At 36.8% G+C, this 13,875-nt stretch overlaps 1 protein-coding gene across 1 annotated transcript; it reads left to right on the top strand.

Moving 5' to 3' along the window:
- The first annotated feature begins 5,913 nt into the window (after positions 1-5,913).
- Positions 5,914-13,639, top strand: dnaja2b (DnaJ heat shock protein family (Hsp40) member A2b). Its single transcript, XM_038268852.1, has 9 exons — positions 5,914-6,091; positions 9,733-9,792; positions 10,072-10,298; positions 10,392-10,472; positions 10,890-11,023; positions 11,130-11,326; positions 11,420-11,564; positions 11,965-12,092; positions 12,167-13,639. Exons 1-9 carry the CDS (start codon positions 6,014-6,016, stop codon positions 12,353-12,355), a joined length of 1,239 nt encoding a protein of 412 aa, XP_038124780.1. The 5' UTR covers positions 5,914-6,013; the 3' UTR covers positions 12,356-13,639.
- The last annotated feature ends 236 nt before the right edge of the window (positions 13,640-13,875 follow it).

Raw genomic sequence — 13,875 nt, 5'->3', positions numbered from 1 at the left:
GAGCCCATTCCCGCCATCCGCCCTCCCTCAGCTGGCTGACACTTGGGGCCTACCGGTGCACTGGTGGTGCTCGGTGTTTGGGGGTGGATGCCCAAGCGGGTACTGGCTTATTCCTGGCGGCTGCTCCGCGGAGCCTGGCCCGCAGGGGGGTGGGGCACCCCAGTCCTTAATCTAAGATAAAGGACTGGGTTCATTCTATCAGTTCCAAAGAAAACATTCAAGCTAAAACAAAGTTTCTCAGATACTCATATGAGAAAACTAAACATTGAAGTTCAATTGAAAAGATGAGTTAACAGACTAAAACCGTTATTGTTATCAATTATTTATTACATTTTAATTTACTTAGTTATTTCTATTTATTTATTAATTATCATATTATTATATATATATATATTATTAAGATCGACAGTTAAGACCCTTAACATTATAATAAGAATTATGAAATGAAAACTTAATCGGCTCATTTATTCGTAAGAAACAGAAGCTGTTCTGTTATTTCCCACAAAAATATGAGAGACATATGTATTTCAAGAACAGCTACCACCAATACAAATAAAATTTAGACTTAGACTTGTCCAGCGGTGGATCTGGCCACTGCTAGTTTAATCTTTATCAAAGATTAAACTATTCTAAAAGCTGTCGTTGCTGGGCTCCTCATCAACATTTTATTGGAAATGTAGCCATTTTATACTTTGAAATATAAAGCTAAATGTTTATGTGAGAAAACCGTTGGAGTTTTCTGCTCTAAACTATCTTCATCATGTTTCAATTAATTCAGCTTGAATAAGCCTGAATTTGGCTTATTCTCCACTTTCTGGTTAAATGATCTCTGGAAAGGCTTGAACAGCTTGAAAATTATGAAAACAAAGGTAATCATAAAATACTGGAAAAACTTGGGAGCTATATTTTTTCTTTAGAAAATATTAAACAGTAAAAATGAGGAACTAAAAAGACCCCTCAGTTTATAAAGAAAACGAAAATCTTGAAACAGTAATCTGACTTTTAAGTTAATATGGTTAAGTATCAGGTAATGGCCTAATTTACCTACTTACAATAAAGTAAGCAGGTACAGTATTTCTTTTTATTGTATTACTTCAATGTTTTATACATTTTGTTGGAGTGATAAGGAAGGAGGGTGGGTATATACAGTAAACTCCTTTTGACCTAAACTTGAATGGAGGTGATTGTTGCCTCATCATCAGCTGATTTAGTTTCTACCTCCCTGTTTTTTTTTCTGTTAATTTTTAGTCTCTCTCACTCTTGTTTTTTAAAAAGAGATTGCTTCTTCATTGCAAGAAAAGAAAAAGCCCTAAAACGATTTATCCTTATTATCGGTGACCCTGAGCATGCTCTGCACCAGTGGTATAATCTAGTCTGAATTAACTCCTCACTGCAAGTACAAAGTAAAATGTTCCATTCATCATTCTGTCATGTAAATGTATCCATGTGTTTTCATGCACAGCACTTTAAATCATCAAATGAAATGGACGATATAAATAAACTATGTTTGCCTTGATCAGCAAGTGCAACATTTTTGCAGTAAACTGCTCAAACATGAGGCACTTCTAACAAAAATTAGTAATGGTTTCATGTTTCTTAGTGCTAAATAAAGGTAACACAGCAAGTTTATGACTTTAATATCTGCAGTTTCTTTTTAGCATTCAGTCTGGTGGATCTTCACTTGATACCAACTTCACTCGTGCTGAAATAATCTAATAATTTAGTTGACAGAGTAAGATTTTATTGACTTGAGCTGCTTAATCTCTCACGTGCTTGGTTAAAAGATTGTGTTTTAAGGAAAGCATTCCAATTTTATTTAGAAGTTGAGATGTCAATTTTTTCTAGCCATCTGCACCTATTTCTTTTTTTTGTCTGACTTCTATACATTACAGAATTTTTTTCTTTATTTTAATTTGCTGCACTCCCATTTTAAAATGTGCTGAATTCATCTCTTATCGCCACTGGTGTATTGAATTTGCATTACAATTTACTCACCCTCTATCTATCTGGTTATTCATTTATATTCAGTTTTCTCTATGTATGTGTAAAACAGCTGCAAACGTTAGTATGTATTTTGAAAATACTTCATGTCAATTGTTCATATGAGGTAATATTATACACTCACCGGCCACTTTATTAGGTACCTCATGCTAGTAACGGGTTGGACCCACTTTTGCCTTCAGAACTGCCTCAATTCTTGGTGGCATAGATTCAACAAGGTGCTGGAAGCATTCCTCAGGGAGTTTGGTCCATATTGACATGATGGCATCACACAGTTGCCGCAGATTTGTCGGCTGCACATCCATGATGCGAATCTCCCATTCCACCACATCCCAAAGATGCTCTATTGGATTGAGATCTGGTGACTGTGGAGGCCATTTGAGTACAGTGAACTCATTGTCATGTTCAAGAAACCAGTCTGAGATGATTCCAGCTTTATGACATGGCACATTATCCTGCTGACAGTAGCCATCAGAAGTTGGGTACATTGTGGTCATAAAGGGATGGACATGGTCAGCAACAATACTCAGGTATGAATGTGGCGTTGCAACGATGCTCAATTGGTACCAAGGGGCCCAAAGAGTTCCAAGAAAATATTCCCCACACCATGACACCACCACCACCAGCCTGAACCGTTGATACAAGGCAGGATGGATCCATGCTTTCATGTTGTAGACGCCAAATTCTGACCCTACCATCCGAATGTCGCAGCAGAAATCGAGACTCATCAGACCAGGCAACGTTTTTCCAATCTTCTATTGTCCAATTTCGATGAGCTTGTGCAAATTGTAGCCTCAGTTTCCTGTTTTTAGCTGAAAGGAGTGGCACCCGGTGTGGTCTTCTGCTGCTGTAGCCCATCTGCCTCAAAGGTCGACGTACTGTGCGTTCAGAGATGCTCTCCTGCCCACCTTGGTTGTAACGGGTGGTTATTTGAGTCACTGTTGTCCTTCTATCAGCTCGAACCAGTCTGGCCATTCTCCTCTAACCTCTGGCATCAACAAGGCATTTCCGCCCACAGAACTGCCGCTCACTGGATGTTTTTTCTTTTTCGGACCATTCTCTGTAAACCCTAGAGATGGTTGTGCATGAAAATCCCAGTAGATCAGCAGTTTCTGAAATACTCAGACCAGCCCTTCTGGCACCAACAATCATGCCACGTTCAAAGTCACTCAAATCACCTTTCTTCCCCATACTGATGCTTGCTTTGAACTGCAGGAGATTGTCTTGACCATGTCTACATGCCTAAATGCACTGAGTTGCCGCCATGTGATTGGCTGCTTAGAAATTAAGTGTTAACGAGCAGTTGGACAGGTGTACCTAATAAAGTGGCCGGTGAGTGTATATTATGTTCATACAAAACATTATCTATCAATCTTAATAACTAACTGTAAAGTGCGCCAACTTGAGTTAGACTGACATCTTTATTAACATCCTCTTCTATTTGTTTAATTTTCAATACATAGCAGTCCTTACAGTGAAAGCTACACATAGTTGTATTTTTAAATGCTGTGGATTATTAAAGGTCAAATAGCAGACATACTGCAGTAGATATAATATTGTAGTCATTTCATTGGGCCTGAGTTTGTTAATACATTCAGCTCCATCTACTGGCCAAAGCTTGTACCATCAAAACAAATTGTTCAAACTGATGATTGTTAGTCACAAAAGCAGATCTCAGAAATAACATTGACAGGCCCTCCATGGAATGGCATCTAATACCAATAAATTATAATTTATTTATATTATTAAAGATAAACGTTTCAACAAGACAATAACATGAACCATTTTTTGTAAAATAGTTCAGATGTGTGAATAATAGGCTGTGCTATTTATCTATATTCTTTTTTTATTTTGTTAGGATTGAAGTGTAGATTATGATATAAAGATCTGCATACAGAGTGGCTGACAAAATAAATCAAATAAATATTATGCTAGTGACATTACTTGTGACTGTCTAATAGAAAATCTTTGAATATGTGGCCACATAACTGCAATTATTGCAGAGTGTTCATACTTGTTCAAAAGTATGCTTCCACTAATGTAAGAATAAGATTGAGGTAACCTATTTCTCCAGTGTCCCTCTTTAAGGTAATAAGGGCTGCAAAATACTGGCTGTAAAACTGTTGCTGGGAATTGGGATTATTTCATGAATTATTTTAATAGGATATTATTTTAATAGGACTAAGGTGTGAACTGAATTTAAGTTAGCTTTAGGTATGCAATGATAATGATTAGGGTTATGTTAAGAGACTGGGTTAAGGCATGGAAATGAATGGAAGTCAATGTAAAACTTCAGTGAGAATAACAGGACACAGCTTTTAGATTTCACTGGGGTATAATCTTTCTAGGTAGAATTGTATCAGATTATTCATCCTGACTTGACAATATTGTCTGTCTTCTTTATTTCTTCTCCCGCGTACAGCCCTAATCAGTGCACATAAAAGGTTTAGATCTGCAATCGTTTCTCTTTTGTTATCAACCCAATACCTTCTTTTGATGATTTGAATACACACTTTTAGGTTGGTGCTGAAAGAGGAAGTTAATTTATATCATCGACTTTCCAGGAGAAGCCTGAGGCTTACTGCATACAACGAGCAGTGCATGAGACTAGTTATATTGCCGACCACAATTACTAAACCCGCTGTTCCAGCTGAGGAAAAAGTCCCCCAAAGGAAGATGCTGCCACCACCATGCTTTACTGTAGGTACAGTTTAACATGATTGTGGTTGTTAACTCTGTGCACAGTCACCCATACAACAACATTCTTTATCTTTTATTTTTCTCGACTTTATTTTTGTTCCCCAATTAAAGGGTTTCAGATTGTTTTGTTGAATTTGAATGTCTATAGGTCACATTTACAAAGCCAGAAAAAAAAAACAAAAACAAACAAACAAACAAAAAAAACGTATTTAACGGTTTATCACTGTGTTACAAAACCTATCTTTAAACAGAAGTCATACAAAAATGCCATCCTGAGGTTTACTGCATACGAGCAGTGCATGAGACTGGTTATATTGCCCACCACAATTACTAAACCTGCTGTTCCAGCTGAGGAAAAAGTCTCCCAAAGGATGATGCTGCCACCACCATGCTTTACTGTAGGTATTGTAAAGTGGGGAAATATGGTTAAAACCTGCAAGTTTGGCCTCATTAGATGACAAAAAAAATAAAAAATAAATAAATAAATGTACAAGCCATGCCTCTTGGGAGTTTTATTTATTTATTTTTTTAGCATGAATATTTTTTATTGGCTTCCATCTTGCCAACCCATACAACTGGTCAAATGTCTACAATATGTCCACAATGATGAGTTGAGTTTATACAGTAAAGCTCTCTGCCAACAATGGCTTTAACTTGGATGCAAACAAGGAACTTTCAGAAATATACTCCAGAAAATCTGAACTGTATTTGAAGTTAAACAGAGACATATATGAACTGACTTCAATTTAACATGATTGTGGTTGTTAACGCTGTGCACAGTCACCCATGCAACAACATTCTTTATCTGTCATTTCCTCGATTTTATTTTCCCCCCAATTAAAGGGTTTCAGATTGTTTTGTTGAATTTGAATGACTATACGTAGCATTTACAAAGCAAAAAAAAAAAAAAAACAATTTAATGGTTTATCTCTATGTTACATAACTTAATAATTAGACAGAAATTCGTACAAAACTGTCTTTTTTGGGGGGGTTAGACCTTATATGGCTGTTGTATGTTTTTAGCTAAATATTTAAGTCAAAACACATCTTAGAATGTTTGAAACCATTTAAACTTACGTTTATAAGTGACTGTATTTAAAATCAAGCCAAAAGATAAATAGAAACATTTAGAAGTCCTGTCGAAGTTTGCTTAATTTATAAATGAAGGGGTTAAAATGGCTTCCAACTCCAGATAAAACTGCAGGAATAGAGTGTGTGTGTTAGAGTGGGAGGACAGCCCCAGCCGGTGAAGGTTGGGAAGCTCATCTGATTCTCCGCAGAAGCTCTCTCTCTCTGCTAGCCGGTTAGCACCATGGCCAACGTTGCGGACACCAGGCTGTACGATATCCTCGGAGTTTCACCTACTGCCCCTGAAAGCGAACTAAAAAAGGTATGTATCTTCTGAAAACAAAGAAATAACTTGGACTAAGAAGGAATTGTGAGGTTGGTTCGTTGAAAGTGTAGTTTTGGCCTAAACAGAACAAAACCCAGTATGGGGGGGTTAGCTAGCTAGTTAGTTTACTGGTTTCTAGCTAGTCTCGAAGCATGCTAGCCAGCTAAAATACTCACCCGTATCGCATTTTTATATATGAAGTATTGCAACTATACTGAAAAACAACGATTTAAAAGTTTATTTTATTACTTCAACCGATAATTTAAGGTTAAATGTCCTCATTTTAAACAGTAATGAAACACCATGGAATGCTAGTGGCTGCCGGTTAAACCAGTTAACCAAGTGACGTTTGGTTGGTGAAAGTATGAATTTATGTATAGATCTTTATGTCATTGATTTAACTGACAGATCATCCTGGAAAATGCAATAGGAAAACTTATTTAGTGACTAATACTGGTTTTATAAACGTTTCTGGTTGTTCAGCTGTAGATACTTCTCGGCCTTCTAGAAAACCTCGTGTAACTGTAGCAACCAAAACATACACTGTGTACTTCTCATTTCCACTTTATTTGGTTTAGCTACGACTTGGTCTCACACATGGATAATAGAAATCAAAACATATATATATATTAAAAGGTGGGACTTTTAAATGATCCTTGTACAGTGGCGCAGTATCAGTTTTCCATAGATCAAATCTGGCTGGTCGTCGGCAGATTATTTACTAAACTATTTGTTATTCGTTTTGACAAGAGTCATTCACACGCATTAGAGTCAAAAACTTCCACTTTTCCCAGTCCTTGAATGCGTCACAAAATGTCACGACTCTTGTTTTGAGTACAATCGACTACTTTGGCTGAATTGATTTTCACCCTTTTGTCCATAACTCCCAGTTTTTAACCCTGAATAAGTTAGAGTCAGGGTCGGGGGCACAGGTTTTGTAGTCTATTAAAACATATTCTTATTTAGGGCCATAGTATATCCACACAAATGTGAATGAACTAATTATAATTTTGATGGTGCATTTACTTTTACTTTACAGTATTATGCTTTTTGTGTATGGTATGACTAATAATTGGTCGACACACACAAAAAAAAAAACGAGTCAAAATTCTTTACAGATGCAACTATTGGAAAGAGTATTTAAATTTTGACTATTTTTTTTTTTTTTTATAATTCCCAGGTCTTCACAAAAACAGTTTGAAGAATCACTCACTTAGTTATTTAATTAGAAACAGTTTCCATACCTGTAGTAGAGATCTGTAATATATGTGAGCTTGTGAAAAAGGTAAATAAACTGCACAAAAGTATAAAGGGAAGACATACACTATACAATATAACTTCAATTAAATCAAATTATCCACTAACCCCCAAAATTCCACATCCTCCATCACCCTCTGACCCGTTCGCGTACATCCTGTGGAGCACTTGTGCAGTCATGTTAATAAATGAGAACTGTTCCACATCCGCCGCTACTCCTCCGAACGTCACCGTCCATGTCATTCTTTTCCGTCCATCGCCGTAAAAATATGGAGCCAAACTCTCTCTTCTCGACTACAGTCTGATGGAAACCGGCCAGGTCAAAATCTGTAATTGCAATCGCACCAAATAGGAAAACAAACATCGAGAAGATCCGTTTGTCAAAGTAAAATAGGGTAGCAACTGCTCAGTAACAACAAATAGAACATAACTCTTATATATATATATACCCCAAAATTAAGTATTGGATGCAAACTATTGATATTTTAGCTTACCAGGATGCGGATTTGTCATCGCAAGTGAAATATTTAGAGAGAGAGGCTTAAAAGTTTCATCAAATTCAGTCACAACAACTTCCAAGAGCACATCTCACAACATCAAAGAAACTTCTTGTTGCAGGCATGAATGAAGAGATGCAGATTTTGGAAGTGTATATAATATGACACATGCCTGCTACCAAGCTTTTCTTTGTTACTGCCATCTACTGCTATATAACTAGGAGTTTTGTTTGAACTGATGCTGTTTATTTAGGTTGTGTTTTTGTCACACTTCTCATTTGTATTTACAGAAACTAGAAACATGTAAGCTTTTAAATGACTACTCTCAGAAGTAATTTGGCCATACGGTTCCCTAGTTATTTGCTTTTCATTTGGGTATGCTAAATTGGCAATTACTTAAAAAGGGTGTGAGTTAAGAGGTTATAAGAACATCTTAATTCCAAAATTCTTTTTGCAGTGTTAAACAGCAAATTTGAGGTGTTACTGCCATATATAGTTAGCTAATAATAATTTAAGTTTCATTCTTTTATTTTTTTTTTATTGGTTTACTTTGTAATAACTTTACGATAACCTTAGATTTGATAGTGTTTACAGACCCTCCAGGTGAGGTATTTTTTGCTGACGATCTGGATTTAGTTAATTCTCTAACAATTGACGGTTCTGAACAGAACAGTTGTTTATCAGATAAGTAAATTAAAATAAATTTTGACCAGGACAGTTGGAATACATTATATTGTCATTTAAATTTTTTAATAAAATACCAAAATAATATAGCGTATTTGCCAGACTATAAGCCGCTACTTTTTTCCCATGCTTTGAACCATGCGCCTTATAAGAAGGTGCAGCTTTTCTGTGGATTTTTTCTAATCACTAGAGGGTAAGTCAAAGTTGGAATTGAAAGAATAAGGGGATAATTTTCACTTTGCACAAGAACATTTTAGCAGCAAACATGACAGAGAACAAAATGTCCCGAATTCTCTCATTTGGACATTTATTTGCTGCATTAAAGCTGCCGAACCAATTAAAAACTGCTGGGCTGAACACCTGCAGAGCTGAAATAACGAGCCGATAAAGCCCCATCTTTCAGTAGAAGCTCGTACTACTGCGAGCCAACAAGCTAACGGGAGCTAGCATTCTTTGTCCCTACTCCAGAGGCTATATATATGTATATTACCAGTTTTTTCAAAAAACTTAATGGGCAGGACTTATAGTGAGGTGCGCTCTATAGTCTAGAAAATTCTCTACTAAGGTCTTGGTACCTGTTTCGTATGACGAATACAGACATGTTGAGTCTTATATGTACGTACAGGGGATACTTTAGAGCCGATAGGATGTTAACTTGCTAATCGAATGTTTCTTTTCTTAAATGAATATGTTGTTTTTTTTGTTTTGTTTTTTCCCACTTACAAATTTAGGTGCTAATTTGTTTTTATTGAGTTTCGGGCCATTGGTGCATGGGGAACAAAAACTATGTAAATGAACATGTAGGGTATTTTTTATTCATGGCCACAGTTTGTTAAATTAATTTGTTGAATCAAACCAAAGTTTTCATAAAGTAACTGAAAATTGGTATCTGTAAACACCATTATAACTATAGAAGCAGAAAGCTTCAAAGTTACATTTTAATTGTAATTCACTTGTACACTTTCAGGCCATCATATTTTGAAACTATATTTCAGTCTATGCATATTGCAATTAGAAATGTCTTGAATTTTCTTTAAAAAAAAAATTAAGCATGTGTTTATAACCAGGCTTTTGTCTGCTTTATGTGACAGAAGATTAGGCATATGAACTGTTAATGCATTGCAGTGATTTGCTTTAAAAACTATAAAAAATTTTTTAGAAAACTAATTACAGAAGTTCTTAATTTTTTCTTTGTTTCAGGCGTATCGCAAATTGGCCAAAGAGTACCATCCTGACAAGAATCCTGATGCTGGTGACAAGGTACGAGCTTCCATAAAACTTGTCAAATCTAGGTGTAGCCACAACAATGGCAGTGGCAAAAAAACTGAAAGATTCACAATTACATCGGATCTTCAACAGTAACACTGGGTTCACGTCACCATGAAGGGATTCCAATTTCTTATTCCCATCTTTGATATAGTTTTCTAAAATAAACACCCAGTGTTTCAAAAACCTCTGCATTTGGATCGCTTTTACTGCATGCATTTTTATTTTTCTATGTATCTTATTTTGTAATTATTTTTGTTTTAATTTTTGCAGTTTAAAGAAATAAGTTTTGCATATGAGGTGCTGACAAACCCAGAGAAGAAGGAGCTTTATGATCGCTATGGAGAGCAGGGACTTCGGGAGGGAGGCGGAGGGGGCCCCGGCATGGACGATATCTTCTCTCACATTTTTGGTGGAGGTCTCTTTGGTTTCATGGGTGGACGTGGCAGTCGAAGCAATGGGGGCAAGAGGAGAGGGGAGGATATGGTGCACCCTCTGAAGTGCGTATTTTACATTTTCCAAGTAATTTAACTGATCTAGGAGGTTTTTCAATTTTAACCTGTTATTTTCTAAAAACTCTTTTCTCATCCCAGAGTTTCCCTTGAGGACCTGTACAACGGAAAAACTACAAAACTGCAGCTTAGTAAGAATGTATTGTGTAGCGCCTGTAACGGGTGAGTCCAGTTTTATACTCTGTTTATAAATTGGATTAAGATTTGAACCTCTCTAATCTCTCAAAGGGGTTCTGTTTTTTTATTTATTTATTTTAATTTATTTGTATTTTGTTAATACTTCTGGGCAGAGTAGTCAACATTTTTGCCATTCTCCTCATTGGGTAAAACATGCTTGATAAGCTGATATGAACTGGTTTATTAGTTGGGCCTGGCGCTCGGGTCGTTAGCCTGCATTTGGCTACACAGACGGGTCCCTTGGTATTGTAGGTGTAGAACTACAATAAGCGGATATCGATTAAGATTTTAATTTAGTTTAAGATATAATTTCACTTCTCTTTCAGTTGATTTATTTTGAACAGCTTGTAATATCTGGAGCACATTTAATGAAACTGCTTATTTGTACCTATTGACTTGTAGTCAAGGGGGTAAGGCAGGAGCGGTACAGAAATGTGTGACATGCAGAGGAAGAGGAATGAAAATCATGATCAGACAGCTGGCACCAGGGATGGTACAGCAAATGCAGTCCGTCTGCACCGACTGCAACGGAGAGGGTAACACTTTTCATACAAGCTAACAGCCCAGGACTCAGAAAGACAAACAATGCCCAGTAAGAACCCAGAAGGACTTTTTTCTGAACAGTATTGTTTCTTTTTCTAGGGGAGGTGATAAATGAGAAAGACCGCTGCAAAAAGTGTGAGGGACAGAAGGTTTGCAAGGAGACAAAACTACTAGAGGTTCATGTGGACAAAGGTATGAAGCACGGACAGAAGATCACCTTCTCTGGGGAAGCTGACCAGGCACCAGGTGTGGAACCTGGAGATATAGTCCTTGTTCTTCAGGAGAAAGACCATGAGGTAATCTACTGTAAATTACAGCTGACTCTTGTTTTTTTGCATTTATTTTTTTTTTGTAATGAGTTTAAAACCTCGTGATTTTTATTTAAACAGGAATTTCGACGTGATGGCAATGACCTTCACATGGTGCAACGCATTGGCCTTGTTGAGGCACTGTGTGGCTTCCAGATCACCATCACACACTTGGATGGACGCCAGCTGCTGGTCAAATATCCACCTGGCAAGGTCATTGAGCCAGGTAAACGTTTTGTTATGCTTCTGTTATTCATATACACAGCATATAACCCTGTACACACTGTGTCTAGAGTCAAACATGGTGGGGGCTGAATCATGCTTGGCAAGGAAGGGGGAAGCTTCTCAGGGTTAATGGAAGATTAGCAGAGCAGTTTGTTATGAAATGACACCTAAGAGGGGGGAAATAAAGCGATGCATTGATGTTCTGCTGAGCTGGAAGCCCAAGGAGTGAATTTGTAGAAAGAAAAAAAAATCCCCAAATTAAATGAATTTTCCAACCTTAGATTAAATCTCACCCTATAGCTCTGCATTTGCAGTACTGCTGTTAGATTAGTAATGTGTACAGATATAAATTGTAAATCTTTTTTTTTGCTCTCTGATTGACTTTATTGTCTTGGTGACAGGTTGTGTTCGAGTCGTGAAAGGAGAAGGAATGCCTCAGTACAGAAATCCATTTGAAAAAGGAGATCTTTACATCAAGTTTGATGTTCAGTTCCCAGAAAGCAACTGGATCAGTCCTGACAAACTGAATGTGAGCTTCCATTTAAGAACTTCTTAAAATAATTAAGTCAATTTTTTAGTTTTAACTCTCTGTATCTCTTTAAGGACTTGGAGAACCTTCTTCCAGCCCGTGCTGACAATCCTGACATCGCTGCAGATGCTGAAGAAGTCGATCTCGCAGAATTTGACAGAAGTCAAGGTTCTGGCTGTGGAGGCAGGAGAGAGGCGTATAATGATAGCTCTGATGATGAAGGGGGCCATCATGGCCCGGGGGTGCAGTGTGCGCACCAGTAGAAAGACTCATACATAGACTTTCAAAAAAAGAAACCTTCAAGTTCCATTATTAGCACTACTCGATACCTGATGCACACACACCTTTCTCTTTCATGCCTCCAGTGACAAGGTAATGCATAAAATCCTAATGAAAAAAAAAAAACAAAGTACACTAGTCTCCCTTGTCAGTTCCATGGTCCCAATGCCTCCTCAGAGTTCCTGGTTGGGTAAAGAAAGCCTTTAGATTAAGTTTGTAAAGTCCTGAATGCAAGGTAGGCTTTTTTCATCCTAGGATTAACCCCTCTGTAAAACAGTTTGGTCTGAAACTTCAAATTCTGGCAAATATTTAAAATTGGCATAATTCATCCAAAAGAAGCTTGTACTGTTTTCTTCTAGTGGCCATGGCGACTAGACTGAAACCTGTATAGTTTTTAAGACATTTGAGTCAGCTAATCAGATTAGAAAACCATCCAAAAATATTTAACCAGCCTCTAATTTATGATACAGTAGTTCAACCTCTGGTTGTGCTATGACATTCTGTAATTTGCTTGTTTTTTTTCTTTTCAGTTTCTAGTAGTTTCAAAACAATTTTTAAAGCACCTGGCGCATTTGAATTTTATTTTTTCCCATTTTTCTGGAATGTAAACTTTATCTTGTTGGTGTGTATACGTGTGTTTGAAACCACAAGCCTTGCAGATTTTATTAGTGTTGATGACACACTTTGTTTGAAATGCAGTGGCCCAGTGTGTGGGAACTGTTCTAGAATGTTCTACCTTAGTGTGCTGGTTTGTGTTACTGCTTTGTGCTAAACAGCAAGGACATTGGATACCAAATAAAGTGAGATGAGGATGAAAAGCCTAAATGTTCGTATAGAATCTGATATACTTATTTCCCTCCTCTTACTTGAACTGTATTGTAGGGAAACTGCTTTGCACACACTCAACCTTCTGTATATATACATCTTCCTATTGTATGGTTATTAGCCAAACCATCCCTCCATCACATGTTACATTTTCATATCTGTAAATAAAAACAGTACCAGTCATTGCGCGCATTTAAAATTTACAGGGGTGTTAGTCTTGAGTTAATTTTCTGACACAATCAATGTTCAACAATTAAATGTAAATGTTCACACAAAATTTATCTGGAGCCACTCTTGGATGTTTAAATGCACCTCTGTGACTCATTGTGTATGTAACTGGCTACTAGGGTTAATGTGCACAGTGAAAGGGAGTTCTAGTGAATTTCATTATTGTTGATGCTTATGGTTGTCAAAGTTATTAAAATGTATATTAAACTACTGCATATGTGAATCTCAGTCTATTCAGTCATAACCATTGCCTTAAAATGTTCCACAAAGGAACTAAGCTACGATTATGTCAAATATGTAGTGCGTTGGTTCTTTGTAATGTCATTTACATGATTATTGGGTTTAAATATTTAATAAGAAATAATTTCATTTATAGGGAAAATACAAGGTGAAATCCACTGCAGACCTACAAGGACACAGGCTCCTTTCACATTTACCAAAAAAATAAAAT

Source organism: Cyprinodon tularosa, unplaced genomic scaffold (genome assembly GCF_016077235.1).
Source record: "Cyprinodon tularosa strain WSP-4 unplaced genomic scaffold, ASM1607723v1 ctg71, whole genome shotgun sequence".
Classification (NCBI taxonomy): Eukaryota; Metazoa; Chordata; class Actinopteri; order Cyprinodontiformes; family Cyprinodontidae; genus Cyprinodon; species Cyprinodon tularosa.
This window is presented reverse-complemented; position numbering and strand designations above follow the sequence as displayed.

Bases quoted from the DNA above. Each gene is read 5' to 3' on its own strand.
- dnaja2b (XM_038268852.1), top strand. From the start codon at position 6,014: ATGGCCAACGTTGCGGACACCAGGCTGTACGATATCCTCGGAGTTTCA. The intron at 6,092-9,732 runs GTATGTATCTTC...TCTTTGTTTCAG, and splicing joins CTGAAAGCGAACTAAAAAAG to GCGTATCGCAAATTGGCCAA. The intron at 10,473-10,889 runs GTGAGTCCAGTT...ATTGACTTGTAG, and splicing joins TTGTGTAGCGCCTGTAACGG to TCAAGGGGGTAAGGCAGGAG.